Source organism: Chroicocephalus ridibundus, chromosome 7, assembly GCF_963924245.1.
Source record: "Chroicocephalus ridibundus chromosome 7, bChrRid1.1, whole genome shotgun sequence".
NCBI lineage: Eukaryota > Metazoa > Chordata > Aves > Charadriiformes > Laridae > Chroicocephalus > Chroicocephalus ridibundus.
Genome location: NC_086290.1, coordinates 37642407 through 37656339, shown reverse-complemented (window position 1 = coordinate 37656339; position 13933 = coordinate 37642407). Strand labels below are relative to the sequence as shown.

General features: G+C 37.5%; 1 protein-coding gene across 8 annotated transcripts in view; it reads left to right on the top strand.

Moving 5' to 3' along the window:
- The window catches only part of GULP1 (GULP PTB domain containing engulfment adaptor 1), a 168744-nt gene that overhangs the window by 117102 nt on the left and 37709 nt on the right, over nucleotides 1–13933 (top strand). For all 8 annotated transcript variants that reach the window (XM_063340851.1, XM_063340846.1, XM_063340847.1 and 5 more), the window contains one exon: nucleotides 5506–5577. In XM_063340851.1, the coding sequence (XP_063196921.1) occupies nucleotides 5506–5577 (72 nt within the window). The remainder of the gene's footprint in view (nucleotides 1–5505; nucleotides 5578–13933) is intronic.

Sequence of the window (13933 nt, the reverse complement as noted above, 5' to 3'; positions counted from 1 at the left end):
TGCCCTATGTTTGAATTGACTTTAAATTGAGCCATCAAAAGAAGACTAAAAAAGACTTAGCTTTCTTTTAAAATTATTAAAACTATTAAAATATAGTTTCTCCAGCCAAAGTACCGCTATGAAAGCATTTTTAATAATTTCACTATGGAATTGGAGCGAAACGTGTCTTGCTTGAGTTGTAAATGCATAGGAAAATTTCAACTACATTCTGAAGGAAGAGATATTCCCCGCAAGAGGTCCGTTTACTAGTTTGTCGTGCAGAACAGCCCTCCTGGCCATTACGGGGCTGAATTATTCTCCCAGTCGCTGTCAATGATAAAACTTCTGTTGATTCTAGCATCATGAAATAGTGTCTGTTAATTCTCTGCAGCTGTACTGTCTTGCACATCTTTGCGTGTGGAGCAGGCACATCTGGTTGTCTGCTAATAGTAGGTTATAAATGTTTGATCTGGGGCGTTTGTCTTGTATATGGCTGGTCAACAGCTCGCTTTGTTAATGGCAAATGTCAATGAGGGAAGAACAAACCTTAATATACTTTAAAGGAATGATTAAACAGTTTTGACTGATAAGATCCGTTGACCTCATAAAAGTTATTTCGGATTATAGACAGCTGCAAGTGAGATCAGAATAAGTAATATGTTAGAGAAATAACCTTTCAACAATTTCATAGGGAATTTATGTGGGGAAAAACGTTGCCTTATTCTGCTTTATCTCACACAAAATTTTAAATGTCATCCTCTTCGAAATTCTTAAAGTATCCAACCAAAACTCGGTATGGTTGTGGTGAACTCATTAGCACTAAACGATATATAAATATTTAAAAAGATGAGTCTAACGGCATGCCTACGTTATTGAGCATTTCTGTTTGAATTGGCTTATTACGCATGAAGTACACCAACTGCAAGACTAACCCTTTTACTAGATGCAAACAGTAAACATGTGTAACAATCATGTGTAAACATTTTTCATCAGTATTATGTATTTGATGTTAATGAACACTTAAGAATTTAATGCATTTATTAATTTGCATATACGATTAACACTGATCTGAAGGGGAACTGCTACATTCTCTTCCGCAATTAAATGCAGGAGTTTTATTAGCTTGACACTCAGAAAGTTATATGTCCTATGGTTGTTGGTGTTTTTTCTCGTCAGCTGGGTCTGCAAAACGGCCATAGCTGCGGGAGGGAACCTGAAGTGATCAAAGCAATCGCTGACTTTTTATGTTCCTGTCTAGAATTCTGCATCAGCATTGCTGTCTGAAGCAGCCTGATCTTGAAAAGGGAAGTTTCATATTTACCAGTTTTGCTTTGAAATTTTTTTACACTCTTCCACAATTAATATTTATGCTATTCATGCCACAGCTCTTCTAAATCTGTGTGAGATTTGGTGAGAAAAATCTGCGAAAAAGACCATAATGAAATGTCCATCTCCCCCATTTCATGAGGATGGTGAATTAGTTGTTAGTTATTTACTTTAGAAGTCCCGGAGGTGGCAGCGTCATCCATTCTGTGTTAGGGATTATGCAAACACAAAGGCCTTTGTCACATTGAGCTTGTCATCTGAAGTCTCAGTTTTGCAAATATATATGTGTTTGCTTAGTTTAACTATTACAAACAATGCTGTAGTAATTGGTACCTAATATTAACCAAAATACGATGATAGGGCAAATCACATAGAAAAGATACAGAGCAAATGGAAAAGCAAACCATTAAAAGCCTCCGGTTAATATGTTAGCTATATGTTAAACCTATATTGCATGGTCATTCTTTTGATATAATTAGAAAAGAAATTGTCTTGACTGGAAATTCTTTTAATATTTTGCCCCACAATAGATCTTAATTGCTGTTTTACTCTTTATTACTGTCTTACCATAACTAACTAACTAACTAAATAAAATGAGAAAGCTTATGAAGCTCAGGCATGAAACCTGTAAGCAGATAGGACTAAAATTTGAGCTTACCTGAATAAAAACCAACCAAACAAATGCAGTTAAGAGACAAAAATGTGTTATCAGATACAAACGTTGCAGCCCATGGCATGGTCTCATCATCTCAGATATTAACATGCTACAGATCTCCTTTGTAATTATGGATTAAATGCATCTTACTGTATTTTATTGAATGATTTATTAAACATAAGCTCTAATTCCACATCCAGTTCAAAACTGCTGAAAGCAATAAAGGTTTCGGTAGTGATGCTTATTGTCAAAACTATACTCATCTGGAAGACTGCATTGCGAATGACTGGGAGATTTCTGGTTAGTGAAGTGAATACTATTGATATAATGCTCATATACTTCTGGTCTTGGTTGCTTATTTCTTTTGTAACTTGTTGAGCAAACACAATTAGTATGTGTTTCTTCAGGAACTGACAGTCATTTAAACCTGTGCTTTCAGCAGTTTGTCTTTCTATTTAGATGTCTGCTTCTCCCTCCTTTCTGTGATCAGAAATGGTAATTTCTATTTTGGGGGGCATTACTGTGGACTTAGAAATTCAGTGAAATTTAACAGATGCCCTACCTGTAGCAGAAGCTTAATTTGGTGCTTGCAGTTTCTAAGGCAGTAATGTGAATAAGCATGAGGTACTGTCGTGGTTTGGGCTGGTCTGGCCACCGAAATGAATTACAGATGCTCTCCCCCACCTCTCCCTTTGGAGAGAAGAGGAAGAGTGAAGAAGAGACTTATGAGTTTAAAAGAAAATAAACTACTTTAATGAAATAGCAATAAAGTAGTAAAAAAGAAAATAATTAAATATATACGCTATATAGAAAACCAGTATCAAGCTCCCAGGATGATGATCATGTCACGGACTGGCACTGGGAAAGGCCCAGACTAGACTCAGCAACAGACAGGAACCCGATTCCAGATCTCAATTGAGGAACGCACGATCGGGATCAAAGGCAGATGAACAGACCGAGTCCTCTTTGGCTGCTGGCCATTGAAGAAAAAGGGCTGACCCTTTGATCCCACAGGTTTTATACTGAGAATAGTGCAGACGGGATGGAATATGCTGTTGGTCAGTTTTGGGTCACCTGTCCTGTCCATTCCTCCCCCTACGTGCGACCCCTCTATGCTTTTCGTCTTCCGACCCTCCAACGGGGCAAATAATGAAATTAGCTGACCTTGGTTGTTATAGCAATAAATATAAGCAAGAGCCTCTCTGCATACTGTTCCTTGGCATAAATTATAAACAATCAGGTCTTATCACTCTGGGAGCGGATACAGTTGGAAAGAATATGTCGTTAATTTCAGAGAGTTCAGTTAGTTAGAAAAGGCTTAACTGAAGAGTAAAATTACTGAACAGAAAATTGGTTCTCTTTTACCTCAAACCAGGGCAGGTACAAGCCCCTGGAAGAACAGTATTTATGGAAATTATTGTTCATTAAAAGATCAGTCTGCTGCTGAGAGTTATTGAATACAGCAAGATACCTTCATCTTTCCTGGACATCAAATAAGAGCGAGATTGCTGAGAGGGAAGGGAAGGGGAAACGACTCTATTGCTTTTGAGTTATCTTTTGCTATCTTAAATCTCAGTTAACTGGATGGAAGTAAGCAAATAAGAAACGTAGGGCAGCCCTGTGCCTTTCTGGAGAAGTGTCTGCAGGAGTCTGCGTACCCTGGGACATGTAGAAGTGTACTCGACACAGTTCTACCCATGGTCATATGAAGAAGTGTATTAAGGAGTACGGGGCTGTTTACATTGATAATGCCTCTGGAGCTGCAAGTTTCAAACCTATACAAATATCAGGAAGCATGTGTGGATGTATGCGCAGCCGCCTTCCAGTTCACCGTGGGCAGCAGTGACCTGTGTGCTCTGTTCGTTGAGCCTTATCCACGCTTGCAGCTGTTATTTCCTGTGTTTATGCAGGATTCCTGTAATGTATATAATGTACCCTGGCCTGCTCACAAACTTTACAGCAATTATACTTCTACCTCGTGTTGTGCCAAGTGTGTGGTGTATAAATATGCTTGTATACAGATATCTGGTACTATTGGCATTCCTCTTAGATTCTCATCCAACCTTATCTGCTTTCTTTCTTGTCCATTTAAGCTTGTGGTTACCTTTTTTTGTTTTTACTCGCATACGTTTGCTCATATATATTCACTCACCTTTCCCTTTCTGTCTCTGTCACATGCAGTATCCGTAATGTCCAAGAATCATTCTTCTTTATCTATATGCATTTTCTTCAACTGTCACTTTTCCAGGGAAGAGCACACCCTCCGTTTAAAGTCATCAGAGATGTTGCATGAAAGACGTCAAATCGATAATAGAGCTTTCTGCTTTGTTATTACAAAACCTTGGTCTCCTGTCTGGAGAATTGTTATAGCAGAGAATGTCGATGGCAGATGTGTGTGGTGTTTTGATTTACACACTGTTGTATTCAAGATGGCACATCACATTTCAGAGTCAGTAGCAGATTTCTAATGAGACTTAATTATTGGTAGAGCTGCAAAGGTTCTTTGCAGGAGAACTGCTTGAGCGCATTGACTACAGTAAACACATTTTTAAGTTTCAATAAAATTTCAGAGCTACTATGTTGAAAGCATCTGTAGCTTGGCAAATTTAAGTTCCTTTTGAAACTGCTAAGACTTAAAAACCACACATAACTCTGTGTTATTTTACACAGAAAATTGTATACTTTAGAGAAAAAAGGGGGTTGGTTCTTTCTTGCTAGCGTTATTTTGGCGTATACAGGTAAACGGTATGACTCAAATCATCTGTACCTTGATGTGAAAATCAGTAAATTCAAAAATAATTAAATTATTACACAGATGCGGTTCAGGCAGGATTGTCCCGCCTTTCGTAACAGTACAGTAGAAGGCAAGCAAAAGTGTGTGGAAGAACATAACAGCATTTCAGTGCCTTACAGGCCTGCTAAGGTCCCTTTGAAGTATCATGCTTTGTATATTAACAGGTGTATGTTTGGTTTTCATTAAAACCTTACTTGGTAAAAATATGATCTCTAGTAGAAATTCTTTGAATATGAGCCTTGTATTTATGTAAGTTGGAGCCTCGTTCCTTTAAATCTATGAAATTACTGTACCAAGCATCTCTGAGACCAAATCAGGCCTTTTTAATTTATCTTGCATCACTGCATGAAAGTTTTAGTGACACAGTCCAAACCGCTGGCTCATGTTGATTCATGGGAAGTATCATATTTCAGGTGGTTTTTTTGGCATTTTTTCATAATTTCCAAACGAAATTATATTACCAAAATTACAATTTCCCAGTGGAAAAAGGTACTTAACCTCTGTTTTACAGACTTGTATAGGACTGAGATAAATAAAATGTTTTTTAAAAGCTGCTTTTGATAACTCTTATATTTGTCTAATTAGAATGTAATTCTTGTTATTCTCTTGATTAGAAATAGCTGCATGAAGATTTGTTATTTATCAACTACCGAAAAGATTGTATTTCGAAAATAATGGGAAAATAAGATTACTTGAGTTAATTAGGCCTTCTGGTGCATAACTTATTTCTCACAAATTACAATCTTTTCAGTTTCTTGGCAGTACGGAAGTGGAGCAGCCCAAAGGCACAGAAGTTGTAAGAGATGCTGTCAGAAAATTAAAGGTAAGAAAGAATTCTTAATGAAATAAAAATGGAATGTAATCTTGTTTTCACAGATCGGACACTTTGTAAGTGGTTATAGGTAAATTCATTGGGTTTAGTAGCAGTTGCTTTTACTAATCTCTTCACTGGTGTGTAGGCCTTTCCCTCTTATTGTCAGATAAGACAATGTTCTGACAATGTCAGATAAGACAGATGTTCTGCTGTACAAATATTTAGTTGTCTCCTAGATTATACAATTATTTCTAGTATAAACTTTATGTACCTTAATGTGTACTGCTTGTTCTTTTGAAACTTTTGGGCTTTGTTAGTACAAACTTAGGTAGCAACAATTTGGTTCAGCTGCCAATCCTCACTTTATAGCTATTGAATGCATCTAATTCTGGCACTCCAAACATGTTGCCAGAGAATTTAAGAAAATGAACTCTTCCTTGACTGAAAAACTAGTGACTTCAGTCCTGCCCGTCCTTCACTTCTCCGGGCTGTGCGTTGCTTCCTGGGAGTCCCAGTTAGGTGAATCGCCTCTTGTTGCAAAACGCAGAATACCCACCACTTCAGGTAAGCTGTTGGTGCCGGAGAGCAGGGCTAAGAATGTCAAACCACATCGTAAGTGGGCTGTGATAGGTAGCTCTGTGGGTACTGGCTGTCCCTGACTGCTCTTCATCTAAACCTAATGTGTCTGATCCACATAAACTGACAGTTTGACCGGAGGTGAAGGTTTGTGACATTGGCGTGAATGTCGTGAGCCTCCAGCTGTGATAATTGGTGATGTAACTGGAAATAGAGCTGTAGTGAGAGAACAGGGTTTACAAACTGAGGCTGTTTATGACAAGGGATATTACTGCCTTGTCCTCCAGGTCTTCGTGTTTTGTTTGAAAAGGTCTGCGTGCACAAACCCCATCTACATGCTGGTGCCACGTAGATGGCTGAGAAAATCAGACATTTACAATTTCTTCTTGGTTACGTGATCTTGAGCGCTGAGGGACTTGGTAGACAATTAGAAAGTATCCCAGTGAAATGACGTGTTGAGGGTTGCTAACTGATAATACGGCTTTGTCTTGGCTGAGTGACAGCTTAAAGCTCTTCAGGTGCTATGAGTTGTGGCAGGGAATGCTCATTTGATTTTTCTGCTAACTCACATTGCTGTGGAATGGCACTGCTTCCTGCTTGTCTGCTTAGAGCTATTGGAGCATTAGTTTATTTAGATATAAAAATTATTCTGCCCATTGTTGTACTTTGCTTAACTTTTTGTAGGGCTTTCATTATTCATTTAAACAGAAGTATCTCGGAAGTGGACAGAAAATTTTGGGAGTCAATATTAAAAAATTTGATTCTGTGTTGTTGTTATCATAAAAAAAGGAAGAAGGAAGGCATGAAACGCTACTTACATACCTCAGCTTTGAAGACTGAGATTTCCCTTGAAAAAGGCATCGTGACAAAATTGATCAGTAATTGTGTTAAGGTATCGAAACAGAAGTTCATTGCCATTATTTTCGCTCTACCAAAATAGCACAGTTGTCTTTAAAGATCCGCTTAGTCAATTCTTAGAATGTTTTATGCCAAAAAGATTTACTCTGCTGCAGTTCATCAGAAACATTGTTGTCTAGTTGTTTTAAAGTGTTTTAGGCTAGCGTAAGTATGACCCTTTTTTGGCCATTGCAGCATGCTACGATGGAAACAAAATGTATGGTTTTGTGTTCACCTCGTGCAGTCCACAGACAATACTGGGGTGAAACCTGTTGTGTTAGATGTTTTCTGTTTATAAAATTCTATTACCTTGAGAAAAGTTAACTGTGCAGAAATCTGTCAAGGTAATATCCTGCCATGGAGAAGTTTCAGTTCTATTTTAATAATGTTTTATCAGACTCCTCCTAAGTAAAGCAACTGTTAAGTGTTCCTGTCTCGCTGGTGGAACTCCAGTTTAACCTGGGCTCTCACGGATCGCTGGAGCGTTTTGTTGGGTTGGACTGTGTGATTTGGTACCTTGAAATAGTTTACTCTGAAAGCAGGTCCAAAAAGGATTTCAAATAACTTCTCTGAAGTGTAGGAAGAGCCAGAACTATTTTCATTTGTCAGCCTAGCACTAAAATTTAAAAGTTGTCATTTCTTGTATGTACTTGTGGTGTCATTGGAGTATGTAGGTATCTGTTCTAACTTTTTACATGTGTTCCCTAAATAAGCTGCCTTGGAGATATGTGTCTGAATCGTTGCTGCCAGAATTACTCCAGCTCTTCAAGCTTGGAAGTTTGGAGCTTAGACATTACTTGGAATCATATATAGTCATATGTTTATTAGGAAACTCACAAAGTACTTAAAGACAACTTTTGGAAAGACTTGAAAAATCTTGGAACAGAATTGAGAGAGCAATAAAGAGGTTTGCTGTTTAAAACAATCCTCAATGAATTGAATACTCATTTCAACATTGATTTATGTTATGCATCTGAATTCTTTGAAGAGAAGCCTAGAGGTACTGGATTTCATAATTAATAACACAACTCTAGCTTGGTTTTAGAAAATGTTAATTAAAAATTTTAAACCAGTGAAAACAGTTTGAAAACTTATGTCTTGTTTTGAAAGGCAACATCCATAGCGTTTTTTGGAGTAGGAGAGTTTTTAAAAGATGTGTAGCTTGTGATGCTATATTTAGGGTAGTTTTTTATTATACGGATTTGATTTTAATCACAATGTTAATCATAATTTGTTTTTCATGAAAATGAATAGCTAGCAGAAAAACAACTGACTCTTTCTTAATATTTGGAGCTGTTGTGCCAACTAGCGTGTATTGCACCAATAACCTTTTGAAATACTGTCACTGTAAACTATTTTTCTGAAGCCATCATGTCATCAGACTGTCTTCAGAATAGACATTTGATATGCAACTTTTTTCCTTCTTTAAATCAAAAGATCTTAACTCGTACGGCACAAAGACTCTTCACTTGCCAAACAGGTTTGTGCAAAACGCCATTCCATGAACTTACTTTTACCAGCAGGTGGAGCTGATGTTCTACAGTAAAATACAAAACTTGGAGGAAGTTTTTTTCGATGGTTCGTTGTACTTGTTTTATCCTAACTACTACTACTACATTTTCTAAACACTTCAAATTTTTCCTGGACCAGTTGCAATTCGAATATACATTTTTTTTCGAGCATCTATATTTAATTTTTCTAGAGGATTGTCCAGTGGTTTTAACTAGTTGGGATTATGTTTTCATATTTTCATATTTTGGGATCATGTTTTCATATTTCTTGGAGCTGTACTGCAGGAGAAAGAAGAAAGTTGGACACTAGTATTTTAAAATGTGTATTTTTGTTTCTAAGGTAAGGTGGACTGTTCTCATAATTTATTACAAGTAGTTTTCTGGTCAAACTAATTTCTAGAATGAAATAAAAACTAAGGAAGATGGTACCAAGATGTGTCAGAACATGCCTACATTCAATTGTGTAAATGTTGGCAAATCACACTTTATTTTATGAAGTGAAATGATTAATTTCCTTGATTAATGAAGGGTATAACTTCTAAATCAGGCTGTAGGAATGAATTTGGTCTTTCTCAAAAAGTGCTTGAAGCGTTGCCAGAGGTGAGAACAGGTTGAAAGATCAGCATACCAGGTGGAAAGGGCAGCATAACGAGGCTGTTTGTAAGACAATGGCATGAAGGGGTGTTAGGGAGAAAACAGATGTAAACACCTGAGTTTTGGGCTATTCCTTTTACAGTCTTCAAAGGGATGTTTTTGTGAGGACCAAACTTAAGGCTGTTCTCTTACCAAACTTCCAACTCAGTTTCCTTTTCTCCTCCTCTCTTCTTCTGTAAGTGGAGATGACCAGATAATGTAAATAGAATTAATCACTTTTAAGCCAGTTGAAATTATCATCAGCTCCTTGACCCTTAAGGATACACAAAGTGACGAGTGCTCTTTCACACGCCTCTGCACATGCTGGGATGCTGTCCTGCTGCTGCCCTTAATAGACCATCAATGGATATTGTTCTGAGCTCCCTTTCGTGTGGAAGCTGGGTTTCATTTGTTGATGAAAGGACAGAGGAGGGTGGAGTACAGAAAATCTATTAATATTGGGATAAAGAGGTTTCCAGTCAAGCCTTACAGCCATGACTGTTGTCTTTCAAGTACTGGAGAAAGACAAATGTGTGGTTTGGGACCAGCCAGGGACAGCCTGAAGACCAGAGCAGATCAGATGATAAGTGCTGAAGAAGAGAATACCTGTTTACCCTCCCTCTCAAAAACCAACCAACCAAAAAAACCAGCCAAAAACCCCCACCAAAAACAAAACAAAAAAACCCAAACAAAAAACCACCACCAAAAAAACCCCAACAAACCCCACACCACCAAACAAAATAAACAAAAAACCCACCCAAAACAAAAAAAAAAACCCAACACACCTGACCTCCCCTCCAGCCAAACAACAAAAAAAACCCCAACAAAACAAAACAAAAAAGAAAGCCAACTTCAGGGAGTGAGAGGTGGAAAAAATACTGTATTGCATTGTCTACACTGTAGTTAATAGATCAATAGCCTTCCTCTCAGTCCAGTGTGGGTTTGGAAAATAAAATACAGCTTATTCCGTAGAGATGGATTTCTGAGACAGCTTTTTCCGTATGCGGCTGATTATCGAGAGATTCAGGGTCGCATACCTGTGGCCTTTTAATAATTTTCCTCTTCTTGACAGCTATTTTTAAGAGGTCCTAATACCCACATAAAACGTGCATGAGAGTTTGGATGGTAATGTGACCAAAAAGATTATACGTAGTCACTATAAAGGAAATAGGGCTTTTTTTTTTTTTTCAGGCGTCTTTCCTTACAATGAATGATTTTATGAAAAAAAAGAGGAAAAGCGTCTTCTCAAAGCCAGGTATAAAGCTGTGTCTCAGTGTAGACAACTACATTGTCATCAGAGAGACATCTTTTAAGGTGTCCACATGAAGTGCAATGTCTAATGTCTCACTGGAAGCCTGCGTAAAATGAAGGAGTTGAACTCCTATTCCCTGGGCTAAAAAATAGCACCCAAATCATGGAAATGTCTACCTCTGATGTTTCAAGGTTTTTTAATAAACTCCTGAGTTGTGCAGTGAGGTGTAAATATTAAATAAAAGCACATAGCTTTGATTTGCATAGCTTAAATTGATTTTGATAGAATTTGTTTTAACCGTTATTTCTTTAACTAAAGCTCCTGGGTGTTTTTTAAAATGTGGGGTTTTTTTCCCTCATTTTATTTTTTGTTGATTGATCCTCTGATTGTGGGTTGCTAAGACTTGATGCGTAAGCATTGCAAATGTAATTTTATTAAAAGTCTCAAAGTATGCAATTTTTCCCTGCTACTGTAATAAAAGGCAAGATAAGTGGAAGTTATTTCATTTTTCTTTTTAAAGCTAGATTAAACCATAGAAAATAGATTTATTTGTATCTCTTCCTTTCCCTAAAAGATTCAAGAAAAATATGATGTTAATTCCCAAGCAGTTAAATAAGAGCTAGCCCATCCCGCTGAGCTGCTCATATTATTATTGGGCCAAATCTGGGTGTCTTGCCTGAGAACAATATATGTATAAACTAACAGCTTAAGAATTTGGCCCATCGTATCTCTTCCCAAGCCATGCTGTGATTCATGATCATTTTATATCATTGTCCATTTTGATGCCAATGGGAGGCTACGGATTTTTACCCTCTTAAATAATCTTGTTACTGTGCGAGCTACAAATATTACTTTGTTTCAAATGTGTGCTGAAAGGAGAATATAATGTTTGTAAATCTCCCCTGTCCAGAGGTTCCTCAGGGTCCTCTTAGGTAGAAGGAATAAAGAGAAAAAATAGAAGAAAAAACACAAATTGGCTGATACCTAAGTGTGAGGATCTGCTGTTCAAACCCTGCACGAGTTTTGGAGGTGGCTGAACTTGGCATTCCGGAGAAGGTCAGATTCGAAAGAAATTACTGATCAGTATCTGGACATTATCTGTTACTACACAGGACAGGGAGTGGGCAGGAAAAGCATTAAGAAATTAACTGCAGCAGATTTTCTGAATTTATCTACGTATACTTTTCAGAGGCTGTATCCCAGTAAACCTTTGATTAAAAAGCTCGTTTGTCTCTGGATGTCTGTGGTGAAGATTCTTTTGTGGTTTTTCTTTCACCGTTAGCTTGGTTTTGGTTTGATTGAGTTTCTTGTGAAGCGCGTTTCCAGTCCTCTGCTAACTTTTGCGAATATCCTGCGATCTTCCTCCATTTTGTCAACATCCTTCTGCATTTGAAAACCTCAGAACGTTTGAGTAGTTTCTCACAAGCAGCTGATGCAGTGCAGCCGTTGTTGTCTTCTTAAGGGTCTTTTTGAAATATCCAGGGGTTGCATTAATCTTGTACTTTCACGAGAAGGTCCACGGTTACTAGAAAGCATACCATGGCATCAAGACTTTCTTAATTCCATCTTCACAGATTAGCCCCGAGAAAGGAAGTTTGTTCCCATATGTATGATTTGCAAAGTTGGTATTGCAGCAGAGATGGTTTATTTGCGTACAGGCAGTCTGCGGTGTTCTGCTTGGTGAGGTATTCTCTGTGTTATTTGCTCCTCCATCAGCCTTCGGGATCTGAAACCTTCCTCTGTGGTGATTTGAGAGTTCAGATCGTTAGTTACTTTTCTCCCTATTTTTTTTTCCTCCTTTTTTTTTTTTTTCCTGTCTGCAGATTTTATCAGTAATTGTTTTCCTCCTGGTCATTGTTCAATAATGTCACGCTTAAGAAATAAACCCTGCTGGAATACATTAGAAACATATCTTCCCAATGACAATTTCCTGTTTATAACTGCATCTGGAGACTAATATAACTAACTTAACTAATACTTTCTTTGTATTGCTTCATTTCCTAAATATAACGGCATGCAAAACTCAGTCAAATGCTTTCGTGTATTTTGACAGGCTGCATTTTTTTATAAAATCCATATTGATCATCATTAATTCATGTCACTTGAATTCTCTAGTTCTTGAACTGGATTTATGCTTTTTGAGAGTGGAGAGGTGGTAGGGTCATTTTGTTTACCCTTTTTTTAGTATTGGCACAGAATTATCTTCTGGAACTTCCTCAGTGTTGTAAGACTTCTTGACTACTTGGAGCAAGCTTTGGCCAGCTGTTCTGAAACTTGTGCAAGTTATTCAGATCTATTTATTTAAAAGTTTTCATGTTGTAGATGTTTTTGGGGACCCTGATGAGATGATTACAGTTGGAAAACCAAGCATTTCGTCATCATTCTCAACATACGCTATGGCTTTCACTCAGTAAAACCAAATATTATTTATGCCTCCTCTTCATTACTACACAGAAATACCTGTGTGCATCTTGCTTATAAGGGGACGTTTCTAAAAAGCCAGGGTTCCTTCAAGTTCAAGGCTCTTCCAAATCGGTGTGTGCCCCGGGCTTATGTATTGTATAGCTGTGCTTCTGCGCACTGTAAAGCGCCTTGGAAACTGAGATGCCCAAACTGCCCGGGTGATCTGTGGGTTTTGTGGTCACTCCATTGAATATGTAGAAAAGTGAGCCAAGCGCCGACCCCTGTTGTACCGTGAAAAGGGACCACGTTTACCCTCAGATTTTTATCCAATAAAAGGACATAATCAAATCGCAAATCGCAAATCAGAAAGGAAAGCTGGCAGAGCGGGGGTATTAAGTAAATGTATGAAAATTATTACAAAGAAAATTGAAGTGTTTTATTAATTTTGGGAAAAAAATCGGTGCTAATAAAACACTGATTGGCTTGTCATTTTCCTACTTTTTGAAGCCAAGACTTAAGAATCAAACAGGTTAAATTGGCAGTATAAAACTAAAGTCAAATCTGGGGGGGGTTAATTAGTGATTTTTATTCAAGAAAATATAGGGTTTTTTCCTGTAGCAAATTTGAATTGTCGTAGAAAGTCAAGAAATGTAGTTGGCCAAAATGCCTATAAACCAGTGATTAGGGTTTTTTTTTATTTTCTATAAAATTATTTATTTTTTTAAGTAAAAAGATGCGTATGAGATGACACCCTCCCCCTTAATTAAAATAAAGGGATGGGGCTAGTCATTAAACTGTATCAAAAGTATACTCTACTCTGAAGATGTGAGAAAGGGGTTTGAAGACAGGAGGGTAGGAAAAGGACGTGTATATTGCAAGAGCTATATACATGATATTGAAGAGAGGCGGAACTAGAAGTTATGTTAGATTTGCTTGACTTTTGACGAGTTGGTTTTCACTAGTACGTCATCATGTACAAACCTTCATAAAATATTTAGCCAATATTTAGCAATCCTAGCTGTTGAAGTGTAAAGTGGGTATTTAGATTTAAGAATTGGTTTTAAGAATGGCATGGAGTGGTTTAGGTGAAAGT